At 36.4% G+C, this 24855-nt stretch overlaps 1 protein-coding gene across 4 annotated transcripts in view; it reads right to left on the minus strand.

The window, feature by feature from the left end:
- The window catches only part of CDH8 (cadherin 8), a 347671-nt gene that overhangs the window by 224793 nt on the left and 98023 nt on the right, over positions 1–24855 (minus strand). For all 4 annotated transcript variants that reach the window (XM_073225673.1, XM_073225674.1, XM_073225671.1 and 1 more), the window contains one exon: positions 16265–16559. In XM_073225673.1, coding sequence (XP_073081774.1) covers positions 16265–16559 — 295 coding nt within the window. The remainder of the gene's footprint in view (positions 1–16264; positions 16560–24855) is intronic.

A 24855-nucleotide genomic window follows, 5' to 3' on the forward strand; every position in this document is an offset into this window, starting at 1 on the left:
TGGAAGACAACAATGAACAACACAATCGCAGGCTGTACCTTCAGGGAGCTTATGACCAGAGATCATGATGTGAGTAAATGATTAACCAAGTAGAATTTGTACAAAGGGAAAGACAGAATAATACGAAGTCTTTAACAGACTTGGAAGAAGTGATGATAATCTGAGACTGGAAAGATGAAGAGGAATTAGGGTCTTCTAGGCAAAAATCAATGGCTTGTATGGGGACTCTGAGACCTTCATACGTAAGGATAAAAAAGTAGGTCTGAGAGGCAGAGTGCACAGCTTCAAAATATAGGGATACTGACATATTTAGATTGTGCAGACCATTATGAGCCATGCTATAAATTTTGAACTATATCTAAAAGGCAAGGATGAAGCACTGAATCTCAGTAAGCAGGAGAATGTCATAATCAGATGACGTATTAGAGGAGGGAATGGAATCAGAGAATGCATTTGAATGCATAAAATAGTGAATGCAGATGACCACTGTGGAAGCTAGGCAGAGGTCCAAGTGAACTATAATATCCCTTGGAGTAGGATGGTGAGAGAAGACATAGTAGTTGGAAAGTAGCTGACCCTTATTTGTTATAAAATGATTCAAATCCACCTACATTTATTACTAAGAACAATGGGAAGGCACTCAAGAATGTGCAGCAAGGAAATGCTACGCACAATGTTTTGGAAATAATCCCTCTTGCAACTATGGAATCAGAGAGGAGGAGATCAATAAGTATTACCTGTGATTGTCTTCTAATAAAGTACAGGGAAGGTGGCAAGTTGTGTGTGATTGTGGGGACGTGATTATGTTATAGACAGTAATGTCTGGCATGCTAGAGACTCTCTTGCTGGGAGCAGCCATGCAGCAATGAGTGGAGGGTGGCCACTAGACAGAGTTAGCAAAGAAACTGAGACCCTCAAGGATCTGAATGCTGCCAGCAGCCATGAGAATTTGGAATTGGATTCTCGCCCAATCGAACCTCAGATGAGACCTCAGGCCTGTCTGAAATTTTGCAGCCTTGTGAGATTCTATAGTTGAGGACGACAGATTCCTTAAGTGGATGCTGAACCTGTAGGAATTATGATGTAATAAATGTGTACTGTTAAAAGCTGTGAAGTTTGTGGTGAATATCCTATACAAAATACCTGGGTTAGTGTCTTACACACACACAGTAGGTGCTCAGTAAATCTATATCATTAGCACTGCCAGTATCATTATAATTCTCATTGTCACATGGCAACAAATAACATTCAAATTTGAATGTGCTGGTGGTGACAAAGACACCTCAGTCGCACATCTCACATAGGAAGTATGACCTTGTTGGCCTGGAACTCAGAGGAAAGGTCAGAAACAAGAAGTTATTCTGCAGGGTGAATCTAAAAAATAATAAAAGAGAAGGTGGGATCAAAACAACAAAAAAGGGTATCATCTGCAGTAAAGGTAATAGAATAATTTGATCATTTGAACTGACTAACTAGCTTAATTCTGAAAATTTATCCTAAACAAAAATATCAGAGAGGAAGATCCAAATTTATTTACACCAATGCTCTCAGAATTCAGAAGCAGTATACTGGCTGAGAAGGTAAATCAAGGTAATCTTTATAACACATAGTTATGCCCCAGAGTGTGGGCAAAATGGACATTTATTGAAATACTGCATGCCAGGCAGAGTATTTTATCCTTTCGTATAATTTTCCTTTCTAAATTCCATTTGAAAGAAAAAGAAACTCATATTTAGAAAGGTGAATTCCCTATCTGAGGTTGCCCAGTAGTTAGGAGAAGGTCCACAATTCAAACACAGTCTGCATTCAAAGCCCGAGTTTTTAGCTTTGAACATTTCAAGGAAGCAATAAAAGATACAAGGAAGCACATTTTTATATTCTACGTGCAGTCCTAAGCCTAACCTTGGATCCCATATATCTAAGCATTTCCCCCAAAATTCTACTCTGTAGAACTTAAAGAGCTGCAGATATGTCTAAAGAGTCAGGAAAATCTTAGTATCAGTCAGGAATAACTTTTCTTTTTTTCTGTTCAAAGCAGTTGCCCAGTCCAATGTGTTAGAGTGTCCCTTCAAAACCCAACATGGCTTTTGTCTCTGAGCTGGGGGTAGACAAGCTTCAAAATTGTCTTTTTCAGCATTGCTGATAGCACAGCAATAACTCACTTTAATCAGGACACCTTGAAATATCTTCAGATCAAATGAGTTTTACTTGATGGATATAACATAAAAGATCCTATCCAACATTTAAAACAATCACACACCTTTAAATCCATCCACCTGCTTACTCATTTGAATATGATGCTAATTGCTTATATGTACTGGATTTCTTAGACCTCAGAATGGAGAGATGATGCTGAAATGTTTGTCATGCTGCAGAAATCGATATTTTAGTCATTAAGTATAGGCCACACTGTCCTGCTAACACTGTGTCTGTCCTACTCACATGATAACTACTGAGCAGGTGAGACTATGTGCCTACTTCTCATCTTCCAAAGCTCTTAACAAATAGTTGTAGTTCCTCTGAGCCACATGGAAACACAAAATTTTAATTGATACCCTGTCGTGCAAATCTTAGGTGAGCAAAGTTCTTGATGGTACCTTCTGGCATCTCTGGGTCATCTAGGTAATCATGGTCTTTGCTAAGAAGGTCCTCCCACATCTCTAACAAGCCTCAGGATGGCAGGGCACCCTCACAGCCAGGCTATGTGCCCCTGGGAGGCAGGTATGGTTAAGAGAGAGCATGTAACCCATGTACACCCAAATATGAACATGCATTTTGCATAATATGTCACTCTCCAAAATATACCCCAGCAGAACCCTCTAGGGGTACAAGGAACCAGCATTCATTGATTTCAAATCCATAGTGACAGTATCTCCCTTTCATTCTCCTTTTAACTATTCTGATTATACTGAATGCATTATCTCAGTTTTATGTTAGCATGTTTTTAACACCTTTCTGATATTTGCTCATATCCCTTTATACAGCAAGGAACAGACAGGCATGGGGATAAGAGCCTTTGTCAGGCAATAGTGGCTACAGAAAAGTTAATGAGTTTTATATGTTTACATATATGTCACATTCTGTTTGTCTAATATTATGCATATGTTTCATTATACTTATCTAATTTATCCAGCATTTATCTTCTATTTATAGCAAGTGATACTAGTGGTGAGACAATTTGTATAAATTATAAAATAATTTTTTCTTGAACATATACCATGTAGGTTAATGGTATATCTGATCCCAAAATCTTGGCAGTGGTTCTCAAAGAAATAAAGGAGGGTTGGGTACTCTGAGAAAACTAGGGAAGATCTGCTACAAGGTTTGTTGACTCCAGAGAATGAACTCTTAACTACTAGGGCTTTCTAAGTGCAAACACACAGCGTTTAACTCTGTGACTTCACTCTCTACTAATGCAGGTGCTCAATCAATGTTTGCTAAATGTATTTGATGATAACATGAGAAAAAATAGAGAAATGGGAGTTGGAGTTGAACCCTAAACAAGAAAAGTAGCAAAGGCAGACTGTAGTTCTGTTTTGTTTCCTTTGGAATAAATTTCTTTAGTAAGTAAATTCCTATTAGGAAAAAGATTTTTTTGCAGGCAGATTATAGACCCCTTCCATGTCTCACCAGTATGGATAGAAGTAGGAGATGGTAATGGGGATAGGCTTGAAACACAGCCTAGCCTTGACATTGAAGTCCCAATGTAGCTGCCTTGAGCTAGGTAGGTACATCATGAAAGGCTACCTCAAATAACATATCTAATGTTACAGTCAGCTTCCAGATCCAGAATAAAAAAGTAAATAGAAGGGGAGGTAAGGACTCAACAGGATAAATTAGAATAAAAACCAATATACTCACTGAGTCATTCACATATCTCATAAATTTGGTAGACCTGGTTTCAAGTTTGTTTGGGGTATTGAGAGAAAGAAACTACACACAAAATGAAAAGTAGTGCATGGGTCCACTTATATAAATGGCAAAGCTGGTTAAACATATCTATGCTCTTAGAAGTGAGGGTATTAGTTATTCTTGCAAGAATAGTGACAGGAAGAAGGCATAAGATTACATCTGGCAGGGTTGGGGCTATTCTGATTTTCTTTTAAATTTGGGTGCCGATTACACAAGTCTGTTCAGCTTGTGAGCCTGTGCTCTTATGCCATATGCATTTTATTGTGTGGATATTACACTTTCATACATAATTTTAAAATATGCACAGGGAACAAGAAAAGGCAAAGAGGTAGACAAGCCTGAATAGGAATGAGAATTGCTGTCTATGCTTATGGAAATTCTGACTTACCAGTGCCCTTACTGCTAAATCAGGCCGGGAGGACAGTATTGGACTCACATCACAAATCTTACTTTCAGTGCTGCATGGCCCCCCAGAAAGGCCCTCCCATGGCATGTACATAGTGTTTGTGGGAGCTGTGAGTCACTCTAAGAGCAGCTCTTAAGACGGAGCCTTGTACTTCTCCTTTCACTTAATTTTGACTTTATAACTTGTTACATATATATAAATGTGTGGGGATTGTTTGATACTACTGCATCATCACCTAGTGGTACCAGCAGCCCTAATAATTACACAGGAATAGCAATAGAAAAAAAAATCCTGGGGTGATTATCATTATTCAGATGATTCTGTCAAGGTGAGGAAAAGGACAATAAAGACTTGCTCAGGAATGAATTTTGCCCTTTGTTTTCAGTCTTGATCATCTGGGTTTTCTTTAATAGTAATTTTAAAAAGAATAAAGCACAGAAGACTGTAGGTTATCTTACATCCATTAATAGGATCCGAATATAAACGGATGGAAGAGAGACATTACACTCGGCAAAAGAGTCTTTTTTTCATACCGAGCTGAGAACATTCCTTTCTCTCATTCTCTTTCTCTTCCAGTTCAAGGAGATGCATGCCCCTTTCATAGTCCTGGTTAGAAGAGGTATCTCATTCCCCAACTCTGGTCCTAACTTTTCCAAGAATATAACATTTCAGTTCATTCTTTTTATATATGGGCAGCAGCTGACGGCAGATACAGACAAAACTTCCTTTACTATATTATGAAGATATGCAAGTTACTGATATTGATACCATGCCTTGCCCTGAAGAGCCAAGATCTTTCAGAAGGAAGACACAAAAGTGATCATCTATTCTTTAGATCCATATCATGAAAAAACTGTATATAATTTGAGTAAGTATAAATATTTATTATTGGTGTACACTGTTTACAAATCTAAGAAGAAAGATGCTTCTGTATACCCTCTTTTAGAGATCTAACTCCTTCGATAAACTCCTTTTCACTGGCACCTACAGCATTGAACAGACAATTTTGTTTTGTCTTTGTATTTCTTAGGAAATCTTCTACTTTAAGAAACATAGTATGGCTGTCCCCTTTTTGAATTGTGATGTAAGAGTAGACAGAAATACCATGAAAATTAAAGATAGGAATGGTCTTAAGGCTCAATAAGTTTCCAGAACCAGAGATGAAGAAATCCAATAAGAAGTCTCATATTTTCTCATTATTTCTTAACTTTGTTGCCTGTTTCATCTTGTCCCCTTTCTGTGAAGCATACCTTTTCTGTTTCTCTAATATATACCATGAAAAGATGGTGTTTACCTGGTGGCTCCCAAGTTCACATATTTCTATGTTCAGCTATTTTGGAAAGATACTACTTCACCATCCTCTCCATCCTTGTGGCAAATACCTGTGTAACTGAATGACAGTTGGTCAAATGCCTACCTGTGTTCCCGAGCAGAAGCAACCCTATGTACACTGACGGCTGGTCATCTATACTGCCAGGGAGAGATGGACAGATACTAAAGAATAAACACAGTGCAAGCTAGATAGACACTCAGTGGGTGCTCACTGAAGCCTTGAAAAGGTAGGTTCTCCACAGATGATTGCTGACTACAAGATACTCTTTCTTATATTCATTCCTTTTCTCATGCAAACTTTCAAAAAGCAGGAATAGGCAGAGTAATATTGGTAGTGGCTGGTAAACAATGTCCACAAATGGATTGTCAAAGAACAGAAATAGGAGGATTCATTTTGAATCTTGGAAGTCATGCTCCCTGACAAAAAGAGAATAAACAAAATCACTTCAACAGTGGCACAAATATGGTTATACTAACTAAATTCTTCAAGTATAGAAACAAGAGATGAACTTTGTTCCCTTAAAATGGAAGAAGTATCTAAGACAATCCATATATTCTCATCTGCAACCTTATAATGTAACTATTCTTTTTATCCTTAAAGATATCTAATATGTATCAAGTACTCACACATATACACACAGTTACACAAGCCTGTATATCCTTTCTCCATAGGTCTACATTTATATCTTTATACTTTAGTTCTTTTAACAGCTTGCATATCTTCTCTACCACTTCTCATTTTTTTGATCTGTGTACTTATCTATGCATGTAGCTATCTCACCATATCAATTTCATCACGTTTTTCTCTATAGGAAGTTATTGGTAAGGAGAATAGGGGAAAGAATGGCACATATCTTATAAAAACTGTGATTGCTAATCAACTGAACACTAAAAGCATTTGGGTCTAAAAATCCAATGGCAATTTTCAAAGTCCAGTGAGTCCAGGAAGTACAAATGCTAAGCCCATGATGCACAAATATCAAAGTTAAAGAAATAATATTAATCCATGCATAGAGACTCTAGGAATTCCTACCAGCTGTGAGAGGCAAGGTTTTGAAAAGAGCATGCCATACACCAAATATATATTGACAAAGGTGTCCCTCATTCATTTTCGGCCAACCCTTCAGAATTTCACAGATGCGTGTTTTGGAGCTGCCCTGACATGCAGTTTATTCATTTCTCTGACAGGCAATTGTGGGTAAACGCTGAACTCTATGAGCACTTTCTCTTTAGCTCCTTTTAATTCATCATTTCTTGGAATGTCTATGTAAGAAAAAAATTCATGACACTGTAGGTGTTGATGCCAATTCACAGAGCTCTAGATACAAACACAGCTTGAGTAACTTCAGGAAGATTTGCCCTTTTGTCTCTAGAATCAATAAATATATCGAATCCTAAAATATTAATTCTCGTATGAGGGCAAAGAGACAAGGAAGACAATAGGGTCTTGGGATTGTCTGGGCAGAAGCCCACCTTGATTCCCCAACCTTCCATCCTTATAATATGAAATTTTTTCTAGAGTGTTTTGGTTTTCTTTATGATAAGTACAGATTTGCTGGTAGGAGAATACCTTTCAGTGTTTCAAATACCAGAAGGTTACTGGAATCAAAAGCAGTAAAGGTCTCATTTTTCTCAGAAGGTCTCAGGGTGGCATGGGTGAAGGTTGGTACTTCTCTGAGAACAGGGAAGTAGCATATAATTTTCAGAGATGTCAACCAGTTTAACCAGAAATAGGAAAACTCAAAATGTGTGTGAATAGAAGACATATTTCTGAAGGACATAAAAAATAACATGAGAGTAATCAAACTGAGTTTAATTTGATGATCAAATTGTTACTCCATTGCACTGAGTTTAATCCCCACAAGCAAGCACAGGAATATAATGGAGGAAAAGTTTCAAAGGGAAAGAAGCAAAACTTGAGATTAGCTAGGGCTATGATTTGGGCTGGAAACCATTGTTTAATTGGTACATGGATGGTTTGAGCTGGTTTAAAATAATGGGTTGAGATACATGATCAATGCTGCCTCTTTACTTGAATATCATTAATACTGAGTTAATCCTCTGAGACACCAATTCAAATTGTGAGATACCTGCATGTGGGAGATACAGGTTTTCAAAGTAAATCAAGGCAACAGGTCCTATTTCACAAGACGTTGACTCTGTTCATTTGTAGTTGTGTGATCAGGGGCAGAGATTGTTAAATTTGTTGTCAGAAGGTTCAAATTTCAGGCTATGTAAAAACAAACTTATTCTATTATATAAAACAAAAGTAATATTGGTATTATAGCTTATAAAATCACATTAGATATTTCATCACATTTTCTTATTATTTATACCATTCTGAAGAATTTTTACTGCTCTGATTGAGAATTCATCTTCCAGAAAGATTCAAAGATTTCTGCTTCTTCAAACTCCTAAGTCCATAGACCAATTCCAGAAGAAGAAACCATGGAAAACACTTAGTTCACACTGGGAATGGAACCCTGAACAGAGGTGGGTCTGAGGCTGCTAATCTAGTCCTATAAAGAGTAGTTCTGGAATTTTAACTTATATCAAAATAACTAAAAGCTGGATTTCTATACTTTTTTTTAAATTTAGGAAGTACAGAAGAGTAAGCTTTAAAGCAAAATTCAATGGAAGGAGTTTCTTCATCATAGAAAGCATTCAAATAAACCTTCTTTATATTACCATCATTACACATCAAACTTGTTCTTAGCCAGTGTAGAAATAATGTAATGCCTCCTGGGAGATACACATCTTAGACACCTCTCACAGTTAACTGTCAGTGACTTTCCCACCTGAATACTTCAGTAATTTCTTAAGCCATAGATCATTTAGGGAGACTTTTGGGAACCACCAAAATCCACATAATAGAAACCACATTTCACTTTCTTCATAAAATACAAGATTCAGCTATTTTACTGTCTATGGATCCCTAATGGAGGTTTAGCTTTTTATGCAAAATAGAAAATACACAATCCTCACCCCGTCTTGGAGTTTTGGAACCACAGCTGTTACAGGCATTCATATCAGGTAGAACAGCTGGATTTCTTTTGAGAGTATTTATTTCAATACTCATGATTTCCCACCCATGTTTTCCTAAAGAATTTCAATTTTGTTCATCACTCTGAATCAAACAAGACAAAAAATATAATAAAATCCATCAGGATATGTGTTTCCCCTTTCACACGTTGCCTCTCCCCTTTAAAATAGAGAAATGCTAATGAATCTTTTTAACATCTAACCAAAAGAGAAAGAAAGAAAGCAACAACCTCTAAATTATAAGAAAGAAGTTAGGTTTAAGACAATTTGTTAGTATGAATAGTGTTTGATCTCTTAAGCTTTTGTGACATAAATAATTTCTTTAATAATAAAAAAAGAATATGAAAATGAATCCCTTTAATTATTACTTTGGGAATTTTCTTTATATAGAACTAAAATAGGTGCTGGGCAGCGACAGGAATAACAAAATAATCCATGTAAGCTATAGTCATCATAATTTTCAATTCACTCTTAGAAATTGCAAATTTCACCATTTAGCTGCAAGCTAAATTAACACATGGCCTTGCATAGAATCAAAATCTCTTTTCATCAGACGTGTGTTTGTAAAGCTTTGTAGTACAAAGGTATGTTGTGCAGAAAGATATTTCTAAAAAAATAGTTTCTGGGATCATATAAGTTATCTGAATCTCCAAAAGGGCACACATGAATTTATCAAATTAAAATATCTGAATACTTTAAAGACTGAAATACGAAAAGCATTTCACTTCCTTTAATTCAGTGTTTATCAATTAACTCTGATTTTTTTTCCAGTAAACCTATTTTGAATATAGATTGGAAAATGCTGCTGTAAGTTATTATATACTAAGAAATGATCAAGATACATAGGGAAAAAAAAGTAAAGAGTATTATATATAGTTTCCTGCCTCCACTCCTGAAGGCCTGCCTACCACCTGAACAGTTTAGTCCAAAAGCCATTTGCGCAGGTAGGAATCCATGTTAAGGCAGGAAGGTGGAGACAGAAGGGAATAGCAGAGAAACATTTGTGCAGGGGACCCAGAAGATGGGCAGAAGGACATCATGAAATCATTTATCATGGAAGGAGAGGGGTGATGCAAATAACAAATACACTGAGGATAGAGAAACCCAGGTGTTTCAATTTTGGAGAAAGGGGAAAAAATTTGCATGAATCCTCTGGAGGCACAGAGGTGAACTAGTCATTTTCAATAGATTGTGTATTGGTTTCCCAAGGCTGTCACAACAAATGATCACAAATTGGGTTGCTAAAAACAACAGAAATTTATTCTTTCACAATTTTGGAGCCTAAAATCAAAGTGTTGACATGTCCATATTTTTTCTGAAGAATACTTCCTTGTCCCTTCCAGCTGCTGATATCTCCTGGCATCCCTAGACTTGTGGTAATGCTCCCAAAGGCTGAGGCATATGAACAGGAAACAGAATCAACTCCAAGGGCATGTCATGGCCTCCATTCAACTCACGACCTCAGCTTAACTAATTTACATATGCAGAGAACCTATTTTCAAATAAAAGTACATTCTAAAGTTCTGGGTGGACGAAATTTGGGTGGAACACTATTCAGCTCAATACTAAGAGATAACGTGTGTATGTATGTACACATGCTCCCATACATTACTTAGCTCTGTCCCGTCCACTGGAAAATTTGGAAGAGCAACTAATGGCCAGAATTTGTTATCTGAGTATCATTCTCCTTTAGCTGGAACCAAGTCACTTTGTATACATGACAAATTCTAGCACTGGGTCAGGCAAAGTACAAAAGAAACCTAGAACACTTTGTTAGCTGAGGCATATCAACAGGAAACAGAGTCAACTCCAAGGGCATGTCATGGCTAAGTCTAATAATGAATGTTATTAATAATTATTATATGGCACCTAGGCAAATAGGGATAACAATGTATAATAATTCATTAAATAAAAGAGAGGTCCAACTGATGTAAAATCCAAAATAATGTAAATGAATATACAAGCAAATAAATGGGAAAAAGAGAAAGTTTTTCCTCTTAAGAGAATGTCAAGTAACAGATGTAGACGAAATGATGGAACTAATAAAATCACCATTTGACGGGTGTCATGGTCATAATTAATTCAGCTAGGAAACTTCAATGGATGTAAAATTGGGGAGTGGTAATTTAATGAGGAACAAGATGTTTACTTCAGCTCAAAGTGTCTACCCACAAAGCACTGATTAAATACAAAGAGAAAAAAGAGTAACTTTATAATGGAGACACATGGCAAACACCATCACATGTGATGATGTGATCAAAAGTTATTGTCATCAATCATGGAATAAATAAAAATCATGTACCACCTGATACAAAGCAATGAAGTATTATCTGTAATAGTACTGCCAAAAAAATGCATGTCCTAAATCTAATTGCGAGGAAATATCAGGCAAATCCAAACTAAGCAATTCTATAAAACAATTGCTCTCTAATCTTCCAGTGTAAATAAAAGTAATGAAATCGCAGGAGACTGAAGAACATTTCAGACTGAAGAACTCCAAAGAGTCATAACAGTAATGCATGTACAGTCCTAGATTTGATCTTTTTAATCTATAAAAGAACATTATCGCAGCAATTGAAGACATTTGGCTGAGGTCATTAGTGCTGGTGTATCAATTTTAATTCCCCGATTTTGATGGTAGCACCATGCATGTATAGAAACACATTCATGTGGGAAGGATTTCCTGAAGGTTGATCATGGGTTGTCATGTCAGCAACTCACTCTCAAATGGTTCAGAAAACAACAGAACTTGGACTTCATTTGCAACTCTTCTCTAAGTTTAAATTTATGCCAGATTTAGAGAGAACGAAGAACAAAAAAGAATCAGAAAATTTCAGATGGGCCTAACTCGAAGCTAGGATTTGAGGATGTTAATCATAAAAGGACATATTTACAAAGAAAAGGCTTAATATTAATGGCAAGAAAAGATAGAATGAGAATAATACACAGAAAGAAAAAGACTAAGTTATTTTCAAATTTTAACATAGTCCTTTTTGACTGAGTTATTGTTCAAGGAGAGTAAGTTCACTTGCACATTGTGTCCTAGCTTCCATAACCTCTCCAGTTATAAGCTTCTGGAAAGCAGTGACATGTACCTTTTAAAAATATATTTTACTAAGTCATCTCTTGACCCTTTTCTGATATTTCGATTGATATTTATTTCGTTGGAAAGTGCATCCTCCTTTTGCATTCACCGTCACCAAATCCAGAGTCAATCCTAGTTACTCTCTTTAGACTTTATCTCTTTACTAAATTAACAGCACTTCAGCCTCAGTTACTCACTACATGGCTCTTAATTAATTTTATTGTTATTGGAATTTCTATGTGATAAATTATCCTTACATTTTTAAAGTGTTTATATTCCTATATTTAAAATTGTGTAATGCTGCACCTAAACTTTTCCTTTAACAACTCCTGTCTTAGTTCTTCAGTTTTATTTACAAAGGATGCTGACCTCAAGGCCTCTTCCGATTTGGAAAAATATTAATGATTATAAATATGCAGCAGAATCTTAGCACTCTTATAAACAAAATTCTCTAGAGATATTATCAAAGATTAGTACAGCATATGGGGTAAACCCAAGGGAATTTAGAGCCAGATGTCTGGATTTTAGACCCACCTCATCCACTTAATATTGAGATTTGGATTAGCTATTATTCCTCCCATTTTTCTGATGAAAAATAATGAGAAGTAGGCAAGTTAATATCAGCACTATTGTTTTCAGGTTGTTGTGGATATTAGAAGCATTTAACACAGCTTCTGGCGTACAGCAACTTTTCAATACATATTGATCATCATTAGGCGGTCTCTGAATGCAAGGGAAAACTAAGAAAACCTCCATCTGCTATACAACTGTGCACTGTATAGTGTTGATAATCCCTACAAGCTTAGGCAACTACTTGGCTTTCTCACTTCTTAGCTCTTCACTAATATGCCCTTTTGAATATAATAGGGCTCCTTCCAATAGGAACATTTGTGAAAGATAAAGATAAGGTCTGTGAGCAATTTTTCATTGGCTAAGGCATTCACATCATACAGCCATTTCACTGAATCTTACTGGTAGAAGCAACTCACAAATGGATGGTTGTAAAGAAACTAAGATACATTGGTGAGCACCTCTATGCTGTGCCAAGTACTTTAAATATAACCATTGAGTTTTTCCAAATGTACTTTTTAAAGTATGGATTATCATGCGCACTAGATACACAGATAGAGAAAGTGAGGCTTCTATGGGTTTTTGTCACTGACACAAATAGAAGGCAAGTTTGCAGCCAAATAATGTCAAATTCTATTTAACTCAAGTAAATTTCCTTTACTTGAACAGAGGTGTAGACACATTCAATCAGGGTTAAACACCTGTAACTCCAATATACAATTGCATTAAAAATATCTGCTTAAAGTATTTGGAACTCGATAAATGTAAGCGAATTTGCATTGAAAGATCAGCTTCAACAATGCTATATTGGAATTCACAGTTAAAATAAGACGAGCTTGTAAGCCATTCTTTATGTAGTATTGCTATAAAAGTGAATTCTCATCAAGTTCTGAAATTCACAGTAGAATATAAAAGAGCTGTATCTGCAGCTTCCAAATAAGATATTTCTAAAATAATTTGGCTGCCATTTGGGCAAATATATATGTGTATTTTGTCTTGACAGCTTGTCAACTGGCAGACAGTTCTTGAACATTGCAGTCATTTCAATTTAATATTGGTAAAATCTCAATTAGAATTATATTTTTCACTTTCTGCACAATGAAATCCCCCAGCCCTTGCTGGCATTCCTCAGGATGTACAGGTGCAGAGGCTGCATTTCTGCAGTAGCAAAGAAAGAAAAATTAAAGAAGGAAGGGGGGCAGGGAAGAAACAGACTGAGAGAGAACAGTGATAATGGGGAGAGAAAGGTGATAGTAGCTGACCTTCATTCTCATATTGACCTTCATGAGAAATGAAGGGAATAATTCACTCTTGACAATAAAACAGTGCCTCTGTCTCTGTTTCCCTTAACCAAAGAGGCTGGAGTCAAGCAGAAACCAGACACCCAATACATAAAGTCAATATGGGAGGGAAGGTCCAAAGGTAAGGTGAAAAATAGATTAATAAAAATAATTTTAAAACCACCAAAACAATCAGTTATGGAACACTTACTTTATAGCATAACTTTGCCTTGTATTTTTTCATGTGATTTTCACACAATGAAAGCAAGATGGGAATTATTATCTTTGCATTGTAGTTAAGGAAAACCAGCAACAATTGAACCTCCCTGAACTTCAAAGTCAACCAGATACTAAGAGATGGAACTGGGATTCAAAAGTCCATCTAACTTTAAAAACCCATACTTCAACTGTTCCACAGTCCATGTGGTTTTTGGAAGAGATGTCACCAGTTTAACATTAAAGTAATAATCACTGTGCCTATGTTAGTGTAGATTATTTCTTTTATTCTCTACTATGTTATCAAGAAAAATCTTTCAGATAGGGAATAAATGCATGTATGTTAACTGGAACATAGACACATTGTATTATGTAGCTAATAATATCGTCCAAATCCTGTTCTTAGCTGCAATTGACCTTCAAGTCTACAGAAGTTTTGTGGGTTCTCTTCCTCAACATATTTTTCAGGCACATGACTCATATAAATAAAAATGGAAGCCTTTGACACATTACAGTAAATAGATACAGACGACTTGTCTACTAAGATGGGGAAATCATAACAATGAGGCAAAAAATAGCAGTTTCTCTGTTCATCATTTATTAGAAATTAAGATAAAGTGTTCTGTGTGTATTGTAGGTGCCAATAGTTCTTTAAATCATCTTACTCTATTCGGGATGATGAGATGAATTGGGCAAGTTCTCTGCTCTACATGAGTTGATCAAACAAGAAGAAAACAAATACATAGTGTTTCTTAGTTTTTCTTTGCATGTCAGAATCTTACAGGACAAACATGGAGGTGTTATCACTCACTGGCGGGTAGCATTTTAATGGTGAAGATGATAGAGAACTTCTTGCTAAAAAGGCATAGAAGTTTCCCTAGAAAAAGTCCCATTTCATCTAGCCATAGAAGAGCAATTCATCTGTGGAATATAAGAACAAAGAAAAAACTGAAGGAACAAAACAGCAGCAGACTCACCAAACCCAAGAAGGGACTAACAGTTACCAAAGGGAAAGGGACTGGGGAGTGTGGGTGGGAAGGGAAGGGAAAGGGGAATAAGGGGCATTACGATTAGTGCACATAGTGTGTGTGTGGGGGGCATGGGGAAGGCAGGATAGCACAGAGAAGACATAGTGACTCTATAGCATCTTACTACGCTGATGGACAGTGACTGTAATGGAGAATGTGGTGGGGACTTGATAATGGGCGGAATCCAGTAACCACAATGTTGCTCATTTAAGTGTATATTAATGATACCAAAATAAAATAAAATAAAATAAAAAGAAGGAAAAAATAATAAAAGTGGAATTCTTACACAAGAGATAGGCAAAGTGGAGTCCTGGCAGGAGAAATATATGGGTAAGATATGAAATCTAATCTGACTGGTATGTCTATCAGTGTTATATTGTAGGTAAAGAAAGAAGAGATCAAATAAAGCTAAACTGCTTACCTAATTCTGGCCTTCAAATGATCTCTCTACTTGTGTTTTTTAATGTGTGTTACCATTTCACCTGCTTCTCATGTATGTGATTTTACTGCATAGCTGTTTCCTTGTAGGTTGTCTTAAATGCAGTCTGAAGCAAACTGGGACATGTACTATGTACATGAGAATGTCTTCTGTCATCGCATACTCTGAATTTGGGATCCTGCCTGCTATTTTTGTCAGATAAGGATAAACTCTAAATCCCCTCCTCCTAGAGTATGTAGTTTGGTATCAGGGGTGTCCTGGATTAAGGCCAAGGTTGGGGGACAGGCAAGCAAATCCAAAAAGGAAAAAAACAGAGAAGAGTCATGTTTTGAAATTTATACTGTTCTGTAAAATGTAATGGATACTTCAATGGCTCAGAAAAAATGGAAGTGGGTCATGGGTGATGGCGGTGCTCCTAAGAAAGGTACTGTTAAGGTAAGATGGCCACAACACAGAAATCTCTGGTAAATGATTTCCTAATCCACCCTTGACTCAACCCACTAGCTCAGTTCAATATCTGGCTGACTACGGACCTAGCCGGTTTTCTGTTTCTGTGTGTGTGCTACATCTGCATGTGAATACACACAAACAAATAATTAGACATCAAGCAAATATCAATAGGATTAGACTGGCATGTTGGAACAAATCTTGATAAATCCGCCTCGGTAACAATACTCAAACTACAAGTCGGTGTGAGGAATACAAATTCAGCCTCTATTGAAGTACTGTTGTGTAAAGAGAGATATTTTAATAAAACTGCTTCGTCAGTTCCTATTACTAAGGGACTAAAGCTATTGAGCTGTGGAACTTAGACCAAAAAAGGGGATTTGCAAATGCAAATTAGAGATAAGACGGTCATAAATGTCTCTTATTCTGCAACACACCAGCCTTCCTGCCAGGAGCTATTTTAAAAATGAACTCTTGATAGTTCTATGAAATTAGAAGCATACATACCCAAAATGGACATCTCTGGCACGGTAGCATGATAGGGTCCATTAAGAAACTCTGGTGCATTGTCATTGATGTCTTGAACTTTAATAATAAACTCAGATGGAGGTTCAAGAGGCTTGTTTGTCTCCCAGTCCACCGCCTGAGCTGTGAGGGTGTACTCAGCCTTCTCCTCTCGGTCAAGTCTTTTTATAGCATGGATATCCCCTGTTATATCATTTATTTGAAAGATTGTCCCAGCTCCATCTCCTGATAAGATATACTTGATTTTTTTGCTTCCAGGGTCCAGGTCTGTGTGCAGCTAAAATGAAAAGTGACATTGGTTAGTGATGGGAAAACTCACAAAGTTATTTTTTAACTACCCCTTGTTGGAAGAGCCAGGCAGTCCTTTTACATTAATTATGACTTCATCAATTTCCACGACCAACAACAGTACAAAAGGTCTATGCCATTGTGTACATAGCACTCAAAATAAAATATAATGAGATTCACACAAATTAGTTAGAACCATTTTAGATAATACTCTGACCTGTTTAGTATAAACAGACATGAATTTTAGGATGATAAAAAATATAAAGGAGAAAATGCAAAAATCCATGTATTCTTTTCAGCTTATTGGTACATTTATTTAAAGTTTTTATTGTTAGCCACCTTTTGTGGGTCGCTGTCGTGTGTGCCAAGAACTATGAGAATTGCTTCTCATATGGTAATTCCCTTAATTTTCCCAAAAGTCAATGAGAGAGAATATTGCATATGAAAAGTGAGGTAAGTGAAGTGTGATAAGTCACATAATAACCTCTCCAATGTTCACATTTGATGGAATCACATGGGTCAATCAAGACTCAGAATTCAACTAAAATCTGCCTGCTATATTAATAAAAAAATAAGTCTAATGATCTGATGCATATTAACATTATATGTTTGTCTAAGGACTTTTCTCTTTGATTTGTACAATCCTCTGGTCCAGGAAAATTATTCCCATTTTATAAAGAAAAACACTGAGACCAGAATTTCGGGAGCATGTTTTCCAGAAATAGGACACCTTTGAAAAATAAAAACTTGGTAGAAGAATTCCAGATCCATCTCAGGTCATGGCAACAAAAATTTGTTAAACACCTACTCTCCCTGAAACATTTTGGCAGGTACTGCCTGAAATAGTTGGTAGAGAAAACAGAACCCCTGGCTTTAAAATTCTCAGCTTACTCTTAAGAGGGAGACAGGGATGCTCTGACACATGGTCCATCTTCCTTATGCTATGTTGACTACTGTTAAAAAACTAAGATAAATCAGGAATATATATTTTTAGTTTCCATTTTTTAAAAGAAAAATTCATAGAATTAGCTGTAAAATAGTATTTATGTGAATATATTTTTAATTTACCTCAGTTACGTAAATGTCAATATAGCTCCAGTTATTGAACCTTAAAATTTCAAATACATTTTTCTTTAAAAAAAATTATCTGGTAAAAAGAAACTAGAAACTCAAAAGACATTGAGTCCTCTTGGGATCACTTTTATTCAGAACAGACACTATTGCTTTCTTCACCAATTTAAATTGTATTTAGTGCTTCAATAAATGAAAAGATTATAAAAAAGACAAAAAAACAACAAAGAATCCAAGTGCATCTAGATCTCCTATTTTATTTTTGAATATTTTAAAAAGTTAAAGCATAAGATTGCATCCAATATTTACTGAATCTCAAAATGTATCCCTTTCATTTATTGTATTAAATTGATTAACATGAGCAAATATTGAAATGCCACTTTATCTTGATGAATGTGGGATTATAATTCATTAATGTGATATTAATCCTAATTTATGATCACTTTAATTTATGTGCATTTTAACATTTCCATTAACATTTTTATTAAAAAAATAAAATTTGAATAATATATCCTTCATGGAGGTTTCCATTCACATACAAGGCATTCCTGAGGCACAAAAGGTATTGGTATGTGTCCCTCTCGTTCGTAACATTTTGCTATTAAAAATTAAGCCATTCAAAATGATGTTATCATATTTATATTTGAACTTATTTGTGCCACATTTTTGTACATTTATCTGTAGCCTCTGATGACAAAATTGTATTGTAATCTTAACATAGGTTTTAAGATCGCTTATGTTTAAAAATAACTGAGGGAGAAAAAGGGAAAAGCATAGGTTTTTGAGAGAGTAAAACAAAGAGCTAAGATTCAGGTCTCTGTATGAAATGGAGAAATTAACACATTCATATGAGCGCTAGTTACTTTGGCTATGATATGAGAATAAGACACGTACTCTGTAGAATTGATTTTAGAATCTGAGATAATCTATTATCTGTTTGAAAAACAGAGAAGAATTGAAGTGGCCATATTAAGTATACAATAACTAAAAATATTTTTACTTCATATTGTGTTCAAACACTACAACTGTGGGAAAACATTGTGATAAGCCCAGTGCCAACCTAAGTGAAAGCAAGATCCCAAATCTCCATCCTGAAAAAAGTGGAAAAAATGAAGGGGACCATAATAAACACTGTGTGGTAATTTTCTCTTTCTTCTGGAAATTCCTTTTTACCAAATATCAGCAAAGTCTCGATCCCTGGGCTAATGGTAATCTTGAAACACAGAAAATTTTGTTTCTATGCTCTTATTTCTATCATACACACTCTTGCACATGATTATCCAAGTAACTGCCTTGGCATTACAAATAAAGGATTTGTGGTCATGTAAGAATAGCAATTCACAGGCAGCAAATGCTCGTAAGACTCCAGCTCTGGACCTCAGAAGGACTCGGGGTACACAGTGACAAGCTGCTGTTTTCTCTGTTGGTCTTCACATAGGTCTGTCAGAACCTGCTCACCTTAGCGCAGCAGCACTGCTCCTGTGAATATATCCCACCCCAGGATCCTCTCTGTGAGATCACAGTACCAGAGATATCCCAAGTGCACCAAGTTTTCACACACTGTGCATCATCTGGAACTGTGAGGATCGCCTCTCCCGAGGGCTACTTTGGCTAATCAGAACAGGATAAGAGCCACAGGCCAATTCTCCTGGGGGTGGCAGGGAAAAGATGTGTTGACTTGACTATGGTAAAAAATGGCCTCATCTATTCATTTGTTAAACATGTGCAGGTCATGTTTATAAATTACCCAGACGTGGTCTCTGCCCTCAACGACCCTTAGGTTAGTAGTGGGAGCTCAACACAAGGTGACAGAAAATGTAAGGGGAAATACATCTCATGTTGTTGTTATGTTACTTGTATTGACTACTTATTATCTGATAAATACTGTACATGTATAAAGGTAATGTTATTCTCACAGTCAACTAGAAATCGTTTCTCCATTTCACCAACAAAACAACGGAGATGCAGAGATGTTCAGGGAGCTCCTCCATGGGATGCACCATCAGCAAGGGGCCATCTCAAGAGCATAAGCTTTATAGTAAATTTCCAGCATCTAAATGCACGCTGTAAAGGTATGAGAGCAAATGGAAGCTTCACTTAGGAAGTGGAGTGTGGTGGGACAGAAAAACCATTCCTAAACAAGTAATCATTAAACATTCAGATCTCAACGGGTGAGGAGGTGCGTGCCAGGCACAGGTAATGGTATGGGCGAAAAGCCAGAGATAAGAGAGAGCACGCCATGTTAGACAAACTAGAGGTGACTTAATATGGCAAAAGCACTGAGTGAAAGAGATGAGAGGTGGCAAGAAATAAGAAAAAGCAAGGAGGTGGTCGGAGTCTGTAGCACTTTTAAACCAGGGTACAGAATTTGGATTTGACTATAAAAAGCAACAAGAGTTCATAAAACACAAGGACTCAGTAAGGAGACTGACATAATAGTAATTCTGTTTTGGTGACATCATAGGGTTGGTGTGTGCCCATAAGCAAAGGTCTTGGGAGCAAAGGTGAAGAGGAGATCAGAGAGAGAACTTGGACACCAATTCACAAAGCTGCCCCAATTCTGGTTCTCAAGTTCAGCCTGGTACCCATGATCTGTCAAAACTACAATCAGATGTATCTACCATCCCTCTGGTCACTCACTGCGGCCTGCTGGAGAAGCACAGGGTGTCAGGTGTGCAAGAAAAAGACCCAGTGTTTCACATTAAATCTTTGATTTAAGGGCTCATACCAGTACTGCCACAAAACTGAGCTGAATTGTATCAGTATAATTACGCCCTAATCATCTTCTATATATTTGCATAATACTCCCAATTAAAAATGAGTTTCTGCTATAAAAGCCGTGAAAAGAAGCATTAGATTTTGCATTCTTCTTTGTGTTCCCACTGACTAGCAACGTGTCTGAGATATTGTTGGGAGCTCAAAAAAGTATTTTGTGGAATAAGGTGAATGGAAAGGATGGAAAGGAAACATTAAAACTGAATCCACTCTAAATGCAAAGCCTTTGGGTTCCCCCAATATGTGCTCAACTTCAGCACCCACATAAGAGCTAAGATATAGTTGGTGGGAGGGTGAGTAGATGGATGAAGAGATAGATGGGTAATGGATAATGATGTATGGATGATGGATAACAATAATTTGATACTCAGGCATCACTGTTCTCAGAAGCAAAACCCTGGCCCACTCCACTCTTCAATATCATCCATACCTTTCTTGTGGCTGTTTAAAAAAAATGCACAAACTACTTTTCCACACAGAATCTCTGAGGACACCAAAGTACTTCTAGGACAGCAGAGCCTAGAAGAGAAGATGGATTCTCCTCTGAATGTCTATTTTAATAACAAAGAATGACTTAACGATCATTCTGCATCCTTTTCCTCTAGAGTGAAGGATGTGGAATGGGATTCAGTGAACTACAGGAGAAATTACTTCCTCGTCTAAAATCAGGTAGAACCTCGCGTCTGAACTTATTTTGAAGTTCCACTCTATCTAAAGTGTTTCTCAAGTTTCTTAAATTCCTTGAGAGAAGAATGTAGTTATTGGGACAGAATCAGCATCTTTTGGAACCCAAAGAAGCCTACGGGGATCAGTACAGCATAAATCTCTCACCAATCCTTGTTTTTCATGAATCTGCTTACCTTTGGAGAAGATAGCAACCTTAGCACTCGAATCAAAATACATCTTAACACTAAGTTCTCAGGATCTAATACTATGCATGTCAGGGAGAAACTGTGCAAGGGTCCCATAACCAGCTGCTAATCTAATCCTTAAGTCACAGCCATGTAATGTCAAAGATGGTACCAGGGCTTTTAACACAATGTATGTTTTTGTCCTGAATCTCCCAGATGATAAGAATCCAGGACTTCAGTCTAGATCAGGAACACACTTAGGCTGCAGGAATAGTGAAAGGGCAGGTAAACAGGAAGAGCAAAAGAGCGTAGGGTTTTTTTCGTGTTTCTAAACTGCTCTCCCACCCAACAAGGACCAGAAGTTAGACTTGAAATCTGCTTATTTTAAACTAGACTTCGGTCTTCTTGTGAACTACAGAACATCTCACAAAGGACGTGGACCAATATGAAATGGCCCATTTGAGAAAGAGTTTGGGCCCATCATTATATCCAAGCAGAACTAGACTCATTCTTGATGCTTTAGAGCTAAATAAAGGATCATATGGTGGTGGGGTGAGGGTCTCATGATGGATGACATAACTTGTAAGATGTCTTTATATGCTACAATGTTATATTGCTACAGAAAATCTAAATGACTCAAATACAGTTCAAATTCAAATTCAAATAATTCAAGTACAGTTACCTTTCATCCAGTCACTCTGTTTTTAACAGATTTCAAAAACCAATTACATCATAAAACTAAAGTCACACACAGAAAATCACCCTGGCTTTTTGGTAAAATCAAGTTGGCAATATGCAGTTGCTCTTACGATCACATACTCTACAGAGATAATAATTCAGTGAGACAGTAACAATTCTCAATGTAATTCTTATATAAACCAAGTTACCCTGAAATTTGTTCGAAGAGGTGAAAGGCTAAAGAAGAAACAATCCTTGACTAAAATAATAGACCACAGCTTCCCGCACTGAAAATGACCTTATGCTTCACAAAATTTTGTTTTTAAATGTATTACAACAGGCAAATATGTAGCAACTTGACATGTCGGACATGTGCTCTTTGCATTCTGGTGTGAGCACTGAACAGCTTGATCTGGCCATGGAGACTGGGGCCCAGAGAAATAGAAAACTGGAAACAACTTCAAGTGAACTGCTATTTTTGGCTGCAGAGACCTGATAATACAGTCACGAAAGGAATGCACTGCTTGTACCACTATTATAAACAGGAAGTTATACAAGGGCAGGGCCTCTAGGTACATTATTCAACACTGTCCCCACCAATAAGCACTATACTTGGCACATTGTAAATCCTCTTTAAAGTCTATGTTTTTTTCTTTTTTTGGTTTGCACAGGACCTATTTTAATGTCCTGCACTTCTGACATCATGGATGAAGGCTCAGATTTAGTATATATTGACTTTCTCAAACTCACACAATTAAATGACAGAACCAGATGTGATCCAGTAAACTGGATTCCAGAGCATCCACATTTTAGCATAATTCTATAGACCCTCAGAAAACAAACACTAGTTTGTCCCGGGACCTTCAGTTTCCATAGATGAGAAGGAGACAAACAGAGAAGTCTCTCTAGTTTGTCCCTGAATGGTAATACATATTTAATTTATTTATATATATTATATATATTATATATTTATTAATGCTGTAATACATAAATGTATTTTAAATAAAATAAGTACATTAAATACATTTAGTATATAATATGTAATATACTGTGTTTGACATATACTATGAACTATATTTAATATATATATTTGTAACATATATATGATACATTTCATATATGTGAACCCATACCTAAGAAACCATACAGTTTAAGAACATCTTCTGAACCAATTCATCCTATAAAAGTTTGAAACAGAATAGACATAGGAATAGAAAGACAGTATGCCCAGCTACTAGGAATATAAAGGGAGAATATTGACAAGAAGAGGCTGACAGGCTGTTTCCCAGAGACTTCCCAAGCCAATATTCATGACCTTGGCAAATTTGCTACTATTGTCTGTCTGGACCACAGTTTTATAAGTTTTGGAAATATGATGTGTCAGCCTCATAGCAAATGCATCTCTTTTAGCCAGACTCCAATAAAGAAAGTTCCCAACTCTATTTTTTTAAAAGGCAGTATATCAATGATAAAGAGCATTTCAGATCATTTAAGCCATCATGATGAGCAAAATTTCTTTTTATAGAAGACCCACACACAAGTGAAGCCCAATCATCCTTGTTGATAGGATTCAGAGAAAGGAGAATTAGATAGATTAATTCCATTAGGATGCCATACAAAAATAGCTTAAGTAAGCCCATCTTAAAAAATGTTCTTAAACATGCTCTGAGAATGTTTAAATTCTGTATTCTCAGATTTTCTCTTTCCCTTTAAGTACTGAGGTGGACACTCCGGTATTTCAAACAATCATAGAAAGAAAGAAAGAAAAAAAAAAGGCAATGGACTCCCTTCTGCTGGATACATCTTTTCTTAAGCACTGATAACAGTCTGGTTAATATACTAAATCTTGCAAGGCTGGAAGTCTACGTGTTTCTGTAAGGCAACCAAAGATTTAGAGACTAAGTAGTTCAGATTATGGGATCTTGAAGGAAAATATGATGAGAACTAGAACTAGATGGGAATAGGCTATAAGATACTCAGGAATTAACCTCCCCCAAACTCAGTTTCTTTATTCTTAAAATATTTTAATAGCCATAACTTTAGGAGTTCTGTAATGAGTAAAAAGTGACAAAAGATAATGCTTATAAAGGCATGATATCCTCTAGGAACTAAGATATTCAAATAAATTGGCATAAGGGGTGTATTCTTGTGGAGGATTGAATCTTGGAATTACAATGATAGGTGTTACCAAATCTGAAACTGTTTTCCAAGAAAAATACACCCGACATCATATTTTGGGTCAGAATTCCACATACAACATTGATTGGTGGTAAACATAAGAATGTCATTTCTTGAATTAAATGATCCGGGCAAGTCACTTAAAAATCACATATTGTATATTCATTCACCCATTCAGTAAGCAATGATAATAGGTATATCTAGAAGTTTTCTTTTTTGCAGTTTCATTGAGGTATAATTGACAAATGAAATTGCAAGATATTTAGAACATACATCATTTTAATTTCTTGTTACTCAATAACTTTAAGTCTAGAAATAGGGAGAGGGTGGTCAAGTGCCTTGGGTCATTCAATGAATGTTTGCGTGGACAAGAGTGGGTGAATAGTCCATTGTGGACCAATTACTAAACCTAGAAATAGGTGAATGGACAAAGGAGTGTATGGATGGATGAATGGATGGATAAATGGATAAACTGGGTATAAGACAATTAAGAAGAGGAAGATGCATAGATAATGGTTTTATTGGCGAATGCTTGGATAAAGGAAATAAATAAAGAGATGACTGACTAATAAGGATCTCAGCAATTCTTCTATTTAGTTTCCAATACACATTAAATGTTATGAATCAATGGATGGATGAACAGATGGACATGATGGTGAGTGGGTGGGCTGGAAGGACCACAGAGTTTCTCACTGAAAGATTGATTTTGGGAAAACATAACAAATTATTCTG

Source organism: Manis javanica, chromosome 17, assembly GCF_040802235.1.
Source record: "Manis javanica isolate MJ-LG chromosome 17, MJ_LKY, whole genome shotgun sequence".
In the NCBI taxonomy this organism is placed as follows: Eukaryota; Metazoa; Chordata; class Mammalia; order Pholidota; family Manidae; genus Manis; species Manis javanica.